Source organism: Pithys albifrons, chromosome 12 (genome assembly GCF_047495875.1).
Source record: "Pithys albifrons albifrons isolate INPA30051 chromosome 12, PitAlb_v1, whole genome shotgun sequence".
Classification (NCBI taxonomy): Eukaryota; Metazoa; Chordata; class Aves; order Passeriformes; family Thamnophilidae; genus Pithys; species Pithys albifrons.
In genome coordinates this window covers 11685197-11698907 of record NC_092469.1, presented here as the reverse complement: position 1 = coordinate 11698907, position 13711 = coordinate 11685197, and the positions used below count along the sequence as shown (strand labels likewise).

The window sequence follows — 13711 nt, the reverse complement described above, 5'->3', positions numbered from 1 at the left end:
ATGGGACTGCGCTTCGACTTGGTGTTTCTAACAAGTGCTTTTGTGAGTGGCCTGATTTAAGCCTTCACCTCCGGAACAGAGTCCCTCCCGTTCCCGGCCCGCTGCCGCCTCTCTCGGCCCCGTGGGCGGCTGTCGCCACCGGAGCCCCCCGACCTTTTTGAAATTGCCTGTCACTCCGAAAAAGGCTCCAGGTACTACTGTGAGGTCCTAAATGGAGCCCCGCGTCTCATTTAAGACGTGTATTTTTTTTCCGCAGCTATGCACGTATCTGCCCATTGCAAAAAGAGAGTGGTTTGGATTCTGTTAAAAATCTATTTTAATTAAATATTTGCATTTTACAAAGGCAGCTGCAGGTTTTTGTATCTAGTATGTATAACCAATTTCCTTTTTATTTTTTTTTCTGTTTTTTCTTTTTGCATTATGGTTGAACTCACACCCAAGGAAAAAAAAACAATAGGCATAAAAATTAAATTAAACTTGTATATATATATTTTAAAACTATGAAACAATTCGGAAAAAGACACAGAAATGTATATATTTATATTACGAAAACAACATTAATGCCTGTACAGGTGTCTTGATTTCATAATTTACTTCAAAGATACTGTATTATCAATTTAAATACAAAAAAGCTACATTAAATATACAGAATAAGATTTAATACAAATCTTTCTTCTTTGTGTATATGAGAGAGCATGTCACTCGTTTGCTATTCACTTGCTTAAGACATTTCTGGGAGGTTTCCACCCAGCCATTTCCAACAGACTATAAACTTTTGAAGAGGGTGCTGCGAGGGAGGGGGGAGCTGGTCTTTTTCTGTTTGTTTTGTTTTGTTTTTCTTTTGGTAGTGGAAAAATAACTGCCAAAGCAATTTATTATTTCTCTCAAATAAATTAAAAAAAAAAGAAGAAAGAAAAAGAACAAAACCACAGTCCCAGGGGGGGTTAAGGAGAAGCCGATATTAAATGTTGGACATACCTTTCTTCAGTTCGTAAGGTGAGTCTTTGCAAAGGTCTACTTGGGACTGGCTCCTGATCATTTTAGTGTCTTTAGCTAGGCTCTCGGCTCTGCTGAGGACAGTCTGGTTTAATCCATTGAAGTGGGCGCCAGGGGCGGTGGCGGTGGAGCCGCCGGCGGGGTGCCCATGCAGGGCCCCGAAGGAGCCGTAGTTCGTGTAGCCGGGGTAGAAGGGTGCCGTGTAGTAGAGCGGCCGGGGCAGGACCGCCCCGTTGGGGAAAGGGCACTGCGCGGCCGGCGAGCGCGGCCGCGGGGGCGAACGCGACGGGCCTCCGCCGCCCAGCACGGCGGGGCCGGGGGGCGCCGCCTCGCCGCCGGCCTCCTTCGCCTTGTCCACCGAGGTGGCGATCTCGGCCAGCGACCAGAGCTTGGGCTTGGCGAGGGCCGCCTGCTGCGGCGAGTGGATGACGGAGGCGCCGGTGGCGGCGGGGACCAGCGGGTGCAGGTCGGCGGCGTGCGGCGGCCCGGCGGCGGCGGAGGGCGGGCGGTACGGCGGGGGCTCCTCGCTGCTCGCTGGCGGCGGCCCGCGGCCCGCCGGGCACGGTCCCAGCGGGGAAGCTCCGGGCGCCTTAGCGGGGACGGGCGGCCCGTCGAGCCGCTCCTCCTCCGGCTCTCTGCAATCCGAGTCGCTGAGGCCGCTCTCGGCCTCCCGGGGTCCGGGGGACTCCTGGAGGCGCTCGCAGCCCGGCGCTGCCTTGGGATCCGTCGCTCCTGGAGGGGGAAAGGAGAGGGGTGGGGGGCAGCTCTCGGGCTCTCCCTGCGCCCCCCAAACCCGCCCACCCACTTCGCCGCCCACCCCTCGGTCCCCGTCGCCAGGCCCGCACCGCTGCCCGCCGGCTGCCCCCGCCCCGGCTGCCCCCCCGGGGGAACAGGCCGCCCCGCCACCACTGCCCCGCACCGTGCCGCGGGCAGCCCCGAGGGCGCGGCCGCCGTGACCCGTCGGAGCCTGCTGCTCTACCTGTGTCTGGTGTCCCAGGGTCTCCCTTCTCCTCCAGTTTCTGGGGCTCGTCCTCGTCGTTTTTCTCCAGGTCAATGTTCTCCTCTTCCTCCTCGTCCTCGCTGCGGTTTCGTGGGGTCCAGGTCATTTTGTTCTCCTTCTTGAGCCGCCGTCGTGCATTGGCGAACCAGGTGGAGACCTGGGTGAGGGTCATTTTGGTGATGATGGCCAGCATGATCTTCTCGCCCTTGGTGGGGTAGGGGTTTTTCCTGTGCTCGTTGAGCCAGGCCTTAAGGGTGGCCGTGGCGTCCCGTGTCGCATTCTTGCGGTATGCGGGATCCCCGTAGGGGTAAGAGCCGAGCGGTGCCGCGTACGGGTGGTACCCCAGGGAACCGGCCATGCCCGGCGTGTGGTCGTAGGGCGAGCCCTGGGGAGAGAGGGGAGAGCGGCCCGGCGGGGCGAAGTCAGGCGGCCGCGGGGCGGCAATGACACGGCAAGGGCAGCGCCAGGGCCTGCCCGCGGCCCCTGCCCGCGCCCCGCCGCCTCTCCCCCGGCGCCGGGCCCTGCTCGGCTTCTTCTCCGGCTCTTTCCCGGGAGGACGTGAGGAGAGGCCTGGGGACTGGCGGGGGCCGGGAGCCTTCGGCCCCAGGAGGCCACTAGCTGCCTGCAGCAATGCAGAGCCTGTCCCCCAAATGCAGGAGTGGAAAAGCAAGTGGGCATCGCGGCATGGGGGCGGACAGCGGCCGGGGGACGGGAGTCTTCCCCCCGCGCTGCGATCGCGGCACGCAACCTGCCGGGCCCAGGAGGCCGGCTGGGCTGGGCCGCTCCTCTGCCTGCCCTAGGGCAGGAAGACGGAAAAATAAAGGCAAGAAGAGAAAAAGAAGAAAATAAAATAAAACAGAAACAAAACAAAACAAAAAAAATGAGATGGGGAGAGGAGGGAAAAGAGAAAGGCCAAAGAAAAGAATAAAAGAGAAAAGAATACATAAAAAGGAAAGAAGGAACTGTGAAAATCTGTCCAGACCCTAAACAGAGGGGAGAAACCTGAGAAAAACTCGCCGGGCTTTTTGGGGAGCTGCGGGGCGCTGGCGGCGGCTGCAGCTCTGCGGCGGGGATGTCCCACACCCGGGCCAGCCCCGCGGTGCCCCGCGGGCGCGCACGGCGGCGCAGTGCCCTGCCATTCCCTTTACTTCCCGCGCAGCCCTGCGGAGCAGCTCGCGGCCATGGGATTAGAACTCTGCAATATTGAAGCTGCCTAATTATCGCCGTGCACGGGAAAGTTATCTGGGTTTATCGCCCATATTTCTCCCATCGCCGACCGGTGCTGCGGTCATTCCCTTTTCAATCATAACAAGCTAATTGTTGCGACTTCTGTTTTATATACGTACATGTATATAAAAAAAATATTTTTTATGAGGAATGAAACCGGTCCCTGCCTGCCCCGGTCCCGCTCGCCCGGGCCGTGCTGGCGACTCCCCCCACGCCCGGCCCTGCCCGCCGCTGCCGCCAGCAACAGTGTGCGACAGTGCACGGCAGCGATGCGGGAAAGTTGGGTGGCGAGGCGGGGAGCCGCGCTCCTTTTTGTCCCTGAGATCTCAAAAATAAGATGGGAACAAAAAGCAGGCCCGGGGGGGGGGGGGGGGGCAGACGCCCGCGGGATGCCGTCGTGCCCGGCGCGGTGCTGGCTGCCCGCGGCTGCTCTTACCACGTAGGAAGTGAAGGCGGCGGCGGCGGCGGCGGCCGGGTCGGTGCCGTACTGGAGATGAGAGTTGTAACCCGGGGAAGGGGCGGTAAACGCGGTAGATCCGGCATAAGGGGAAAAAGCGGAGCCCGAAGAAGATCTCCCAAGTTCATCGGTCCTGGGTCCGGAAATCACGCTGGTGCTGTACGCCGGGCAGGAGTAGAGAGCCAAGGACGCTGACGGCTGGTACAAGTAACCCTGAGGATACGACATGGCCAGGCGCACACATATACCCGGGAGCCCAAGGCGCCGGGAGGGAGCCGCCGCGCTGCCGGGCTGGGGCGGCTGTGGCCGGGGCTTCGCGGGCGCCTCTGCGCCCTCGCCAGCTGGGCAGCGGCGGCACCTTGCTCTGCGCCGGGGCTGCTGCTCCGATTTCGCCTGCAGCCGGGCACCGCTTCCTCCTTTTTCTCCCCCACTTACTTTCCCCTCTTTCCCCCCCCCCCAACTCTCTCCTATCTCTCTCTCTCTCTCTCTTGCACTGGGGGGCTTTTTTTTTCTCTCCTTCCTCCTCGCTCTCGCTTTCCGAAGGGTCCTGCCAAGATGCTAAGTTGGAAATTGCAGCTCCTGACGCCTTCTACGCGGCCCGGCGAGGCTCCTCCTTCGCGGGGTGTTGTCAGTGGAAGGACTGGCAGGACCCCGCTGGGCTGCCGCGGCCGGGCCCAACCAGCGGGAGGGCTCCGCGCTTCCCTGGCCCTCCCCAGCGCTCAGAGGCTCAAGTGCGCCGGCTCCTGGATTGCAGTCACCTCCGAGCCATTTAAGATCAGCTCCAACTTTCTGCATGTGCTAAATACCGTGCGGAGCCGCGCTGCGCCGGAATGCAAGCCAATCAGTATATGAAAAAAAATAGATCTTTAATAAGATTTATTAGCCACGCGGCTCCCCCTCTGCACAGCCACCCCTCCTCGTGCTGTCTGCCCGTGCCCCTCCCTCGACTAAATCTCTGGAGGTGGGATATATGAGGAGGTGGTGGTGCTGTTAGTTTCCCTTTTCTTAACAAAAAAGGAGATTTTCGCCGGGTGAAGTGCGCAGCCCGGTCCGGTCCGGCAGCGCTGGGCTGCGTGGCCGGTCGCCCCCGCAGGCAGTGGCCGCCCGGCCGCCGGACCTGTTGCGGGAGGCTGTGAGGACGCAGCGGCGACGGCGGCGGGTCCGGCCAGGAGCGGGGATCGGTTTCGCGAAGGGCTCAGATTTAGTCTTTCTCAGCACCGGTCGCGAGAGAAGGGAGATCCGGAGGGGAGCGGCGGGGGCGGAGGTGCGTCCGCAGACACTGCTCAGAGTGAGGGTTTGCCCGCGGATCGCAGGGTATCCTCCCCCCACCTCGACTTATAGAAGGGTCGTGGCGAAAGCAGATTAAAACCATATGCACCAGTATAAATCCCCGCCGATCATGACATGTAATCTCGTATGATTCCACCAGATATATTTCCCAATAGAAACATATCCCGATTTATTCCCTTCTCGCTTTTTTTTTCCCCTCGTGGCTGAGCCAAAGCGCTGCTCCTGCGGTCTCGGACCTCCGGGGGGGCACCGACACCGCGGGGCTCGCACCCGCAGTGCCCTTCTCAGTCGAGGGAGGGGGGGCGAAATAATTAATTTATATTTTTAAAATTTGTTTTACTTTGTAACTTTTGCATTTCCCGACCCTAAAGCTCTCACCTCTGGCCCAGCGGGACAGACGCAGAGACAGCGAGGGGCAGGGGTGTTCTAAATCGGGCAGGACCCCCCCGTGTCGCTGTGGAGGCGACACCGACGCCGCCTCACTCCCTCCCTCCCTGTCTTCGAGCTCCGTCCCGGGGGCAGCATCCACAGCCCCCAGCTGGGCACAGGCTGAGACGTGCCGAGCAGCCCCGCTCCGGGGCCGGAGCTGTGTGGACGGGCCGCACGGGCAGGGCGCGTTCTGCCGCTGTCTTCGGGGGGGACGCGGCAGGAGCGGGGCGGGCGCCGCCCGCACTACACTCCACTCATGTACACTACGGTACACTACAGTACCCATGAGTCCGTGGCCTCGCCAGTCCCGCCCCCGGCCTTGTTGGCGCATGACTGGCTGTGCCCCAGCGGGCGGTGGGCGCTCCCCTCCTTCCACGGGCGCTCGGAGCTGTCCCTCAGCGCGGGGTGTGGCGGGGCGGCGCTGGCCGCGGAGGGCGGAGGCGGCGCTGACAGGACGGCGCGCGGAGGCGCTGCGGGCCGCGGCGACCGTTGCCGGCGTGGACCAGCCCTGGTGGGCTCAGCTCGGCCTGGCCCGAGTCAACTCAGCTCAGCTCAGGCCGACCCGGCCCGGCCCGGCCCGAGGTGAGGGAGCGGCGGCAGCGCGTCTGGCCCCTCCGGCAGTGCTGCCCCGCCGCGCTGGGGCGCCCCCTGACGGCTGGGGGCCCCCGCGCGGTGCCAGCGGGGACAGCGGGACACAGAGCCCGCCGTGGTCGCGGGAGCGACGTTTGGAAGGCGAAGTGGATCTCGCTCTGTCTGGCCGTTCCCTTCTCTTAATTCTTGCCCCCCCCCCTTTTTATTTTTTGGCTTTGTTTTGTTTAAATTTTTATTGTATACTGTACGGAGTTTCGTCTCTTAAAATCCACGTGGTTCTGTCCTGGTAAGCGGGACGGGTCCCCGGCTCGCACGCTCCCTTACATGCTCAATCCACACAGGTGTGCACTTTCATCAGTTTTCAGCTGCGCGGTGTCACCGGTGTTTGTCCCCGAGCTCATTTTGCGATCGCTCTGAAGCACCGCATTTCTTTTTCCACTCAAAAGCGCTTCTGTTATAATCCTCTGACAATCCCTCTTGTTCAGGGAGTGAGATATCATCTGGGCAAGTTTTATACATTTAACATTCATTTTATATGTGAATAGAATAACTAACCACGTTTCTGTGCTCCTTTCTTTGTAGGAAGAAGCAGAAGTTTTAACGATCTTCCCATGGCATCTGACTGTTTTGAGGAGGAGGTAAGGTTAACGTCATGTAAAATTACCCTCTTTATTTCTGATGTTCCACTAATCTTTCTTCTGTAGGCGTACATTTTGGAAACTGGTGAGTTCATGCATACTTTCATGCATTGCAACATAATACCGGAGCCGATTAATAAACGGTACTGATAGGACTCTTACGCTGTCAGGATTGTAAGTGTCTATCACTGATGTTCTCACTACATAATGCCACTGTTATATTCTTTGCAATTTTAAAAGAACTGTAGATAATTATTCAAGATATTGAAACAGTTAGTTTATAGTTCTATTGCTGTGGTTGTCACCTTCACTTTATATCAAATTTGAGACTCATTTCTTAAGGATGTCTCTATTTTCTGCTTTATTTGCACATTGATAGCTCTACTGAATGACTAGTCACAGCAACTTTTTCCTCTGATAGCAGCGTATTAAAATGTGAAAAGCCGAATGTGAAGTAAAATGTGAAAGACTAATCTGCTTTGCAGGACTTCTCAGCTATTTGGTTGAAGGGAAATAAGAAGTTTGTTTCAAGACCTGTGTTCGTGTCGTTCTGTCAATTCTGTTAACAAATGTGGGGCTTGAGGATGCATTTGTTGATTCTGTTCATTTTTACTGAAGGTAGGTGCATTTGAAGGTACGGATGAGTTCATGGTATCAGGAGTTTCTGTGCTTTGCAGCTGCCACTAAAACTATATCAGTGGAAATTGATACTAAAATTCTGGACTTTATGTATTTTTCTTATAAGTTCTGGGAAGATAAATTATTAATGCAGTAGAAGAAACACCCTTAAAATCCTGCTTAACAATAGGAAGGATTTACAGCCTGACTGTGCACTCTTCACTTTAAATGATGGCATGTGAATTTAGACTCATCTTTTATAAACAGATAATTAAAATCACTGTTTTTATAACCTTCCGTCTGATGGGCAGGTTCTGCAAAGCTGTTTAAAGGGTTCTTTGGTTGGCTTAGTAGTTGGACTCATGTAGGGTTTTTGACATTGGATTTGAGATGACAGCACAAAATGTGACCCAAAGTGTAGTAACATTTGAATTTGCATATTTGTTTTCTACTCTGGTTTCTTTTGCATAATTTCATTTAGGGTGTGCAAACATGGGTGGCACAGCATAAAACAGTTTAATAAATTAGTGCATGAATATATTATAGGGATCAGCTGTGAATATTTTCTTTCTGGAAGGGGAAAAGAGGCAGAGTGATCTTGAAAATAACAGCAAACTGTATTTTAAAAGTATAGCCATTGGTAGGCTGTAATTGTAAATGGTTTAGTTCCAGGTGGCTTGTAGTGAATGAAGTTAAACTTGAGTATGTTGGATATAATACACCTTAATTTAATTACTTTAATAGCTACTTTCTGTTGAAAGTTTAAAATCTAACAATCCTGCTTTTATTGCAGTCTTTAAAGATCTAATCGTTCTTGTCTGTGTCTGAGATGTAAAACTTAGTGCAAGGAGAGGCAACAGATTGGTTCCGTCATACTATTTTGTTGGGTTTTTTGAGAGTACTTAAAAGATTATGATGGATAATTCTGTCTTGCCAAAGAATGCCGACACAGGTGTTCATCATTATCTTAATTAAGATCCTGAGAAAATGTCATCTTTCGGCATGAATTATGAAGGGAGATGCATTAGAAGATCATTTCAACTTCTTTTTTCTTTTTGCAGGGGTAGATGAGAAGTATGCTGTTTTCTCAAAATCTTTTTGCTATTTCTTTATCAGAATATATGACCTTAGACACATAGTGAATAATTTGTTTCTCCAATTCAATTTGTGAATATATTATCAAGAAATCTGCATGTGATGTTAAAGGGAATCCTCTTAAAAAAATTTAAAAGAAATCCCCCTCCCATATATTGTGCTTTGCATAAAGCTGTCCTATAAAAAAACACCCAGAGACTGAGATGGAAGTGGAAATTGCTCCTGGAAGCATCTGATAAGAGATGTTTTATGCAGTGTATTTAAAAGTATTAACAGCTCATAACAGAGAAAAATAAATCCATGTGAATATTCATTTTTTTAATTAGGCATGAAGAGAAAAATAATCTCTTTCTCATCTTTACACTACCATGGAAGTAAAACTAATTAGCATGCAAAAAGGAGGGAGGGGCCTGTGTCTGTGTTAAATCAGTACATTATTAACTGGGCAAGAGCTAAAAAAGCGCATGTGAAATACTGGCTGTAAAGCTTAGGAGCACTTTCCTGCAGATACTGCTGCTGGTTTCTGTAAGATGAAGTGCTGGGAGTAACAGGGTCAGTAAGAGCAGTGGAAGTACTGGTGTTTTGTGGCTCTTAGCCTTGGTGAACAGTCTTGGGAAGGGCTCTCTCTGCAAGACATCCTCCACTGCTCTGTTGTTTCTTTTGCCTGCACTTACTTTGCCTGAGATGCTCCTTTTTTGCCCTCTGTTTGTGGTCTGAGACTGAGGTGTAAACTTGTGAACACCTGGAATAACTCTTCTATGTCTAGCAATTGGGTATTAGGTAGCTTAGATAAAATTTTGGTTTTTTCTCCAAGCCTTTCTATGTAAAGTCACTTTTTGTCTGCTAGAAAAAACCTGATTATCAGTTTCATGGGGTTTTTGCTTCAGCAAACACACAGAAGTGCAGCTGTCAAAACTTTTAAGCACCTAGTTATTGTATTGAACATGTAACTCCAAAGATCTTGACAGTGTCATGGGAGAACCTGAAACTGCATTTCAATTTCCTTGAAGTTTTCTGTAATTTAATTAAATGGCATTATTTGCTTGAATTTGTTGGCATAATATGGACTAAATTAAAGAATGTCTTTAGGGTTTATTTTACTTAGAGTTGTGTGGACATGTGCAGAAAATAGGTTCTCAGTGAAAAATGAAAAACTGCTCTCTTTCATGTCGAAAACAAGTTTTTTCACTTAAACCACATCTACTGTTAGTTGGTCCTTATAGCAAATGAGGAGCAACTCAGTGGGAAGGATGAGTGTGGCTCCCCATGCCATTTTATGGGACATGTATGTGTCCACGGCTTCCCACAGGGTGGCATATCCCCTTTCGACTACCAGTGGTGCAGCGTGGTGGGAGCTCCTGTAGCTGGAATCTGGCCTCCAGTGTGGGTGTTAGAGGTGGTGACTGTTAATAGCAGTGTTGTGTTCCAAAGGTTTTGTGCTTTATCTGCTTTACTTACATATATTTGCAGTCCTTATGACCGGTGTTTGCAAGAGCTCAGCAGTACCTCTCTGAGGAGAACCACAGAGCCCAGGTAGCCTTTCACACAAAGATTTCTTTTCAACAGCTCATAATTTATGGGTTTTTATTAATATTAGAGCTTTTTAGTTTCTGTCCCTTAATGTGGATAATGCAGGTGTGAATGATTCTTGAAGTTGGTTTTTTTGCAGATTAATGTGAATGTATTCATAGAGCCAGAACCAATTTTTTCTTTTAATATATAAATCATTGTTTGAGGGGAAAAGAGCCACTTGGACCTTTCAAGGTGAATATGGATCATTATAACAGAGTTTACTGTACTAATAAACTTGGGACTGATTAGTCTCCTAGTCTTCCCAAAGGACGTACATCTTCCTGAGCAATTTCTTTTTTTCACAACGGAGCAAAACCTAGCTCTTTCTTTTCATAAGCACGTATTTTTCACAGTATTTCTTAGCATTTCAAGCACAGAATGAGAATGCAGCATTTACCTCTGAAGTAATCTCTGCTGACACCTACAGAAATGTTCATGCCCTTCAGATTTAATTTTGTATAGAATAATGCATGGTATAATATGTAGGTCCTCTGTTTTCAATTAAGCTGTATTAGGTAACTATGCTCTTCTTTTATATCCCATAGCGAAGTATCAATATCCAGATGGCAGTGTGCTGGGATAAAAGATAGCTACAGGCTTGGCTGCTACTGTAAAGCCAAGAACTAACATTTTAGCCTGTGTGATAAATAAAACCGAGATTGAGACTCTTGGTGTATTGGAGTTGCACTAAATAATTCTACAGTGCTGTTTATTACTAGTTTCATTGGATAATATGCAGCTGTAAAACCTGCTTGAAGCTTTTATTATGAGTACTCTATCATTATAAAAAGGTGCCTTAAACTTCTTTATGATATTGTCAGTGCAAGAATTACTTTGTTTGTGCTGAATTTCTGGCTGTTGTCTACGAAGGACCTTACTTTCTCCCAGCTTCTGTAGGCATTAAGTTCCATGAATGTCTCTTGGGAAGAGGACAGATGTAGAGCCTAGGTATCAATAGTTATTTTTAAGGTATTTTTTCTCTATACTTTTTCTTAAGTTGATTTCAGTATTTCATTTATTGCTTCAATTAGAATTCAGCTGATATTCTCTGTAGTATAAACTGTGCTGCTGTGTCCTAGAGTAAAACTCAAGGTGAGATCACCCAGATAGGTCTTTAAGAAGAGGCTGCAGAAAGGCTGAGAGACTTTTACACTGGCTGAGAAAGGGAAGGCAACACTTGGTAGAAGGCAAGGGACTAGACCTCAGCTTGTTTTCTCCTTCCATTTCTGGCACATCCTATGACCTAGATTTGTTCATGTAACTTCAGCCTCAGTTTACCTAACTGGAACTCTCTGCCTGTCTCAGATATGCTCAGATTTATTGGTGTCCATGCTCATACAATTACTGGACTTGTGCATTTGAGCAAGAGCAAGTTGTTAATGCTATTACTGATTCATTAGCTAAATGCTGTTAAACGTTCATATTCCACAGATCTTTGATTTCCATGGGCATCTGTTTGTGGTTGCACCTCTTGGAAAATGCAAGATTGAACACCATTCAGTGGGATGTGGGACTAACATAGTGTCTGTGAGATTTAACAAACTTGCTAGATCAATGGATGAAGAAACACTTGCATTGCTCAGTCTGTAATCCTTGTTTGTCAGAGAAACATGCTAACTAAATTAGTGACAAACAGTACATTTTTGTTCCATCCTCCTCTCCATATATCTGCTTTTTGGTCTTTATAGAATACACCCAAGAGCAGAAGCAGTGAGGTCCACATTGGGGAAAATGAACCCAGCAGTCCATCCCATCCTGTACCTGCCTGAGTATGGGAAGAGACCTCATACAAAGCCAGAACGCCTCTGGACTTGCAGCTCTTTTTAACAATAATAAGTCCTATTCAGAGTTAATGGTAAGTAATCTGCTTTGTGTACGTTATGATTCATTAAGCAAGGCATTACAGCACTTGTACTCTCCTTTTGGTAGTGAGTTTAGCCTCTAACAAAATCCAGAAATAAAGTTTCCAGATACATCAGCATTAGCCCTGTCTCTGTTGAGAAAATCACGCAGTGCAGGTGACAAGAATTGTAATAAGTATGCTCTTCTTTTCTTTCTATTTTTGTCCTCCAGGTGTGCTCAGTGAGATGGTCTCAGCCTCAGCAATGTTGAAGAAGGGAAAAAGAGAATTGGAAGGCAGGAGCTATTTCAAAACAGGAGTTTTCTTCTTTCCATAATGCCCAAACATGAAGACCTTATAAACTTCATTAGGTAGAGTATTGCTAATAGTGTAATATCAGTAATGTTGTATGATGTAATACTGCATTGCTATATTGTTTGGTGATCATGTGGAGCTACATTAAATAAATGAACATATGCCAGTGGCTTAAATGTACACTATGAGTGAGAGTAGTAAATGGAGAAGGTGGGTAATAGAAAAAATGCTAATAGCTCTTTTGAAGCTCATGTCTTTTCTTTTTTCAGCTCCTCCATAACCTGTAGTTCTTTTGTTTCTTGATAAAGGTGGAATGAAGAAAAATACTTTTTCATTCAAGAAATTGAAGCTAATTCCCTTTTGTAACCAGAAGGAGTTCCCAGTCCTCCCAGCTGTTACAGCATCTTAGTGCTTTGTCCAGCAGAAAATAGCACTTACAGTGCTGACCCATAAACATCTGTAGTGCTGCAGCATGTGCTGCTCTTTCTTCTTAGGGCTTCCCGTGTCAGGGAGTGGTTGTGAAATGTCTGCTGTGGCACAGCCCTCTGTGACCTCTTGCATTGAAGGATAGAATTTGCAAGTCTTTTTCTGTCTGGAGCTTGTGAGAGCTCCCTCCTGAGCCAAATAGTTCTCAAATACTGTAAGAAAAGATCTGACAGTGTTGTCTGGGAGATGTGACTGACTTAATTATTATTAACATTTATTAAGTATGTTACAATGGAGGGGAAGAGTCATTGCCTTAATTTTTACAAATAGAAGAGCTGGCATGTAGGAAGAATGAATCTCTTCTATCTTCTGCGATTCTTGACCCACCTAATTAGGTGATTGTCACAAGAAATAACAACCTGACTCAGGGGAATGGCACTGGGGAGAGATGCCGACACGTTCAGTATGGCACACTGCTCTTCCCTCACACTATGGCTTAATGTAGCAAGCAGGGTCTTCCCTCTGTGAGTGTAGGTTGGCCAGGGAGGAGATTTAAAAGGGCTGAGGAGCCTGAGGCTGTCTATCGGATAGCTTCATTATAGATCTCATCCAGGGAAAAAGTGAGGTACTGCAACTCATGTCTGGAAGCTACTCTTGTTTTTAGCAATTACTCACCCCCTGCCTCCTCCCGCTTTCTTTGGCAATAGAGCAGCCTTTCCCCACGATAAGCTGATCCACTTCACGGCTGATACTTGCACGTAGTTAGCCTTTAAGGCACTAACTGTTTCTTCTGGTCTAAGGCTTGAGTAGCTTTGTTTTGGTTTTTTTTAATAGTTTATTTTGCCAGGAAAGGGAATCTGTCCAGCTGTTACAAACAATAGTGGTTTCGATGTGTATCAGTAAAGAGTTAGAGATGTACGTTTTCCACATAGAAGATAAAGAGACTTAACGCCTGCTTTAAAGGAAGGCCAGCCTTGGAGAGGTTTACTTAGATGTACAATATGCCCTATTATTTCATTTTTAAAAACAGTATTAAGGGATTTTTTTTCCAAGAGAAGAGAAAATAATTTCATCTTTTTGATTGCATTTTTTTCTTAGTCTCACAGTTGTGAGATAAATATTCAGGAGTTTGTAAGGTTAATGTGATTAAAATGAGTATGTGATAACGGGCTCTGCACATTAAAGATTAAGAGCTCAAATTATAGACTCCAGAATGA

The 13711-nt window shown here is 48.7% G+C and overlaps 1 protein-coding gene across 1 annotated transcript; it reads right to left on the bottom strand.

Moving 5' to 3' along the window:
• Positions 1-466: 466 nt before the first annotated feature.
• On the bottom strand, positions 467-4235 carry IRX5 (iroquois homeobox 5). The gene is made up of 3 exons (XM_071567902.1): positions 3660-4235; positions 1976-2381; positions 467-1728 (listed from the first exon to the last, which is right to left on the bottom strand). Exons 1-3 carry the CDS (start codon positions 3906-3908, stop codon positions 962-964), a joined length of 1422 nt encoding a protein of 473 aa, XP_071424003.1. The 5' UTR covers positions 3909-4235; the 3' UTR covers positions 467-961.
• Between the last annotated feature and the right edge of the window lie 9476 nt (positions 4236-13711).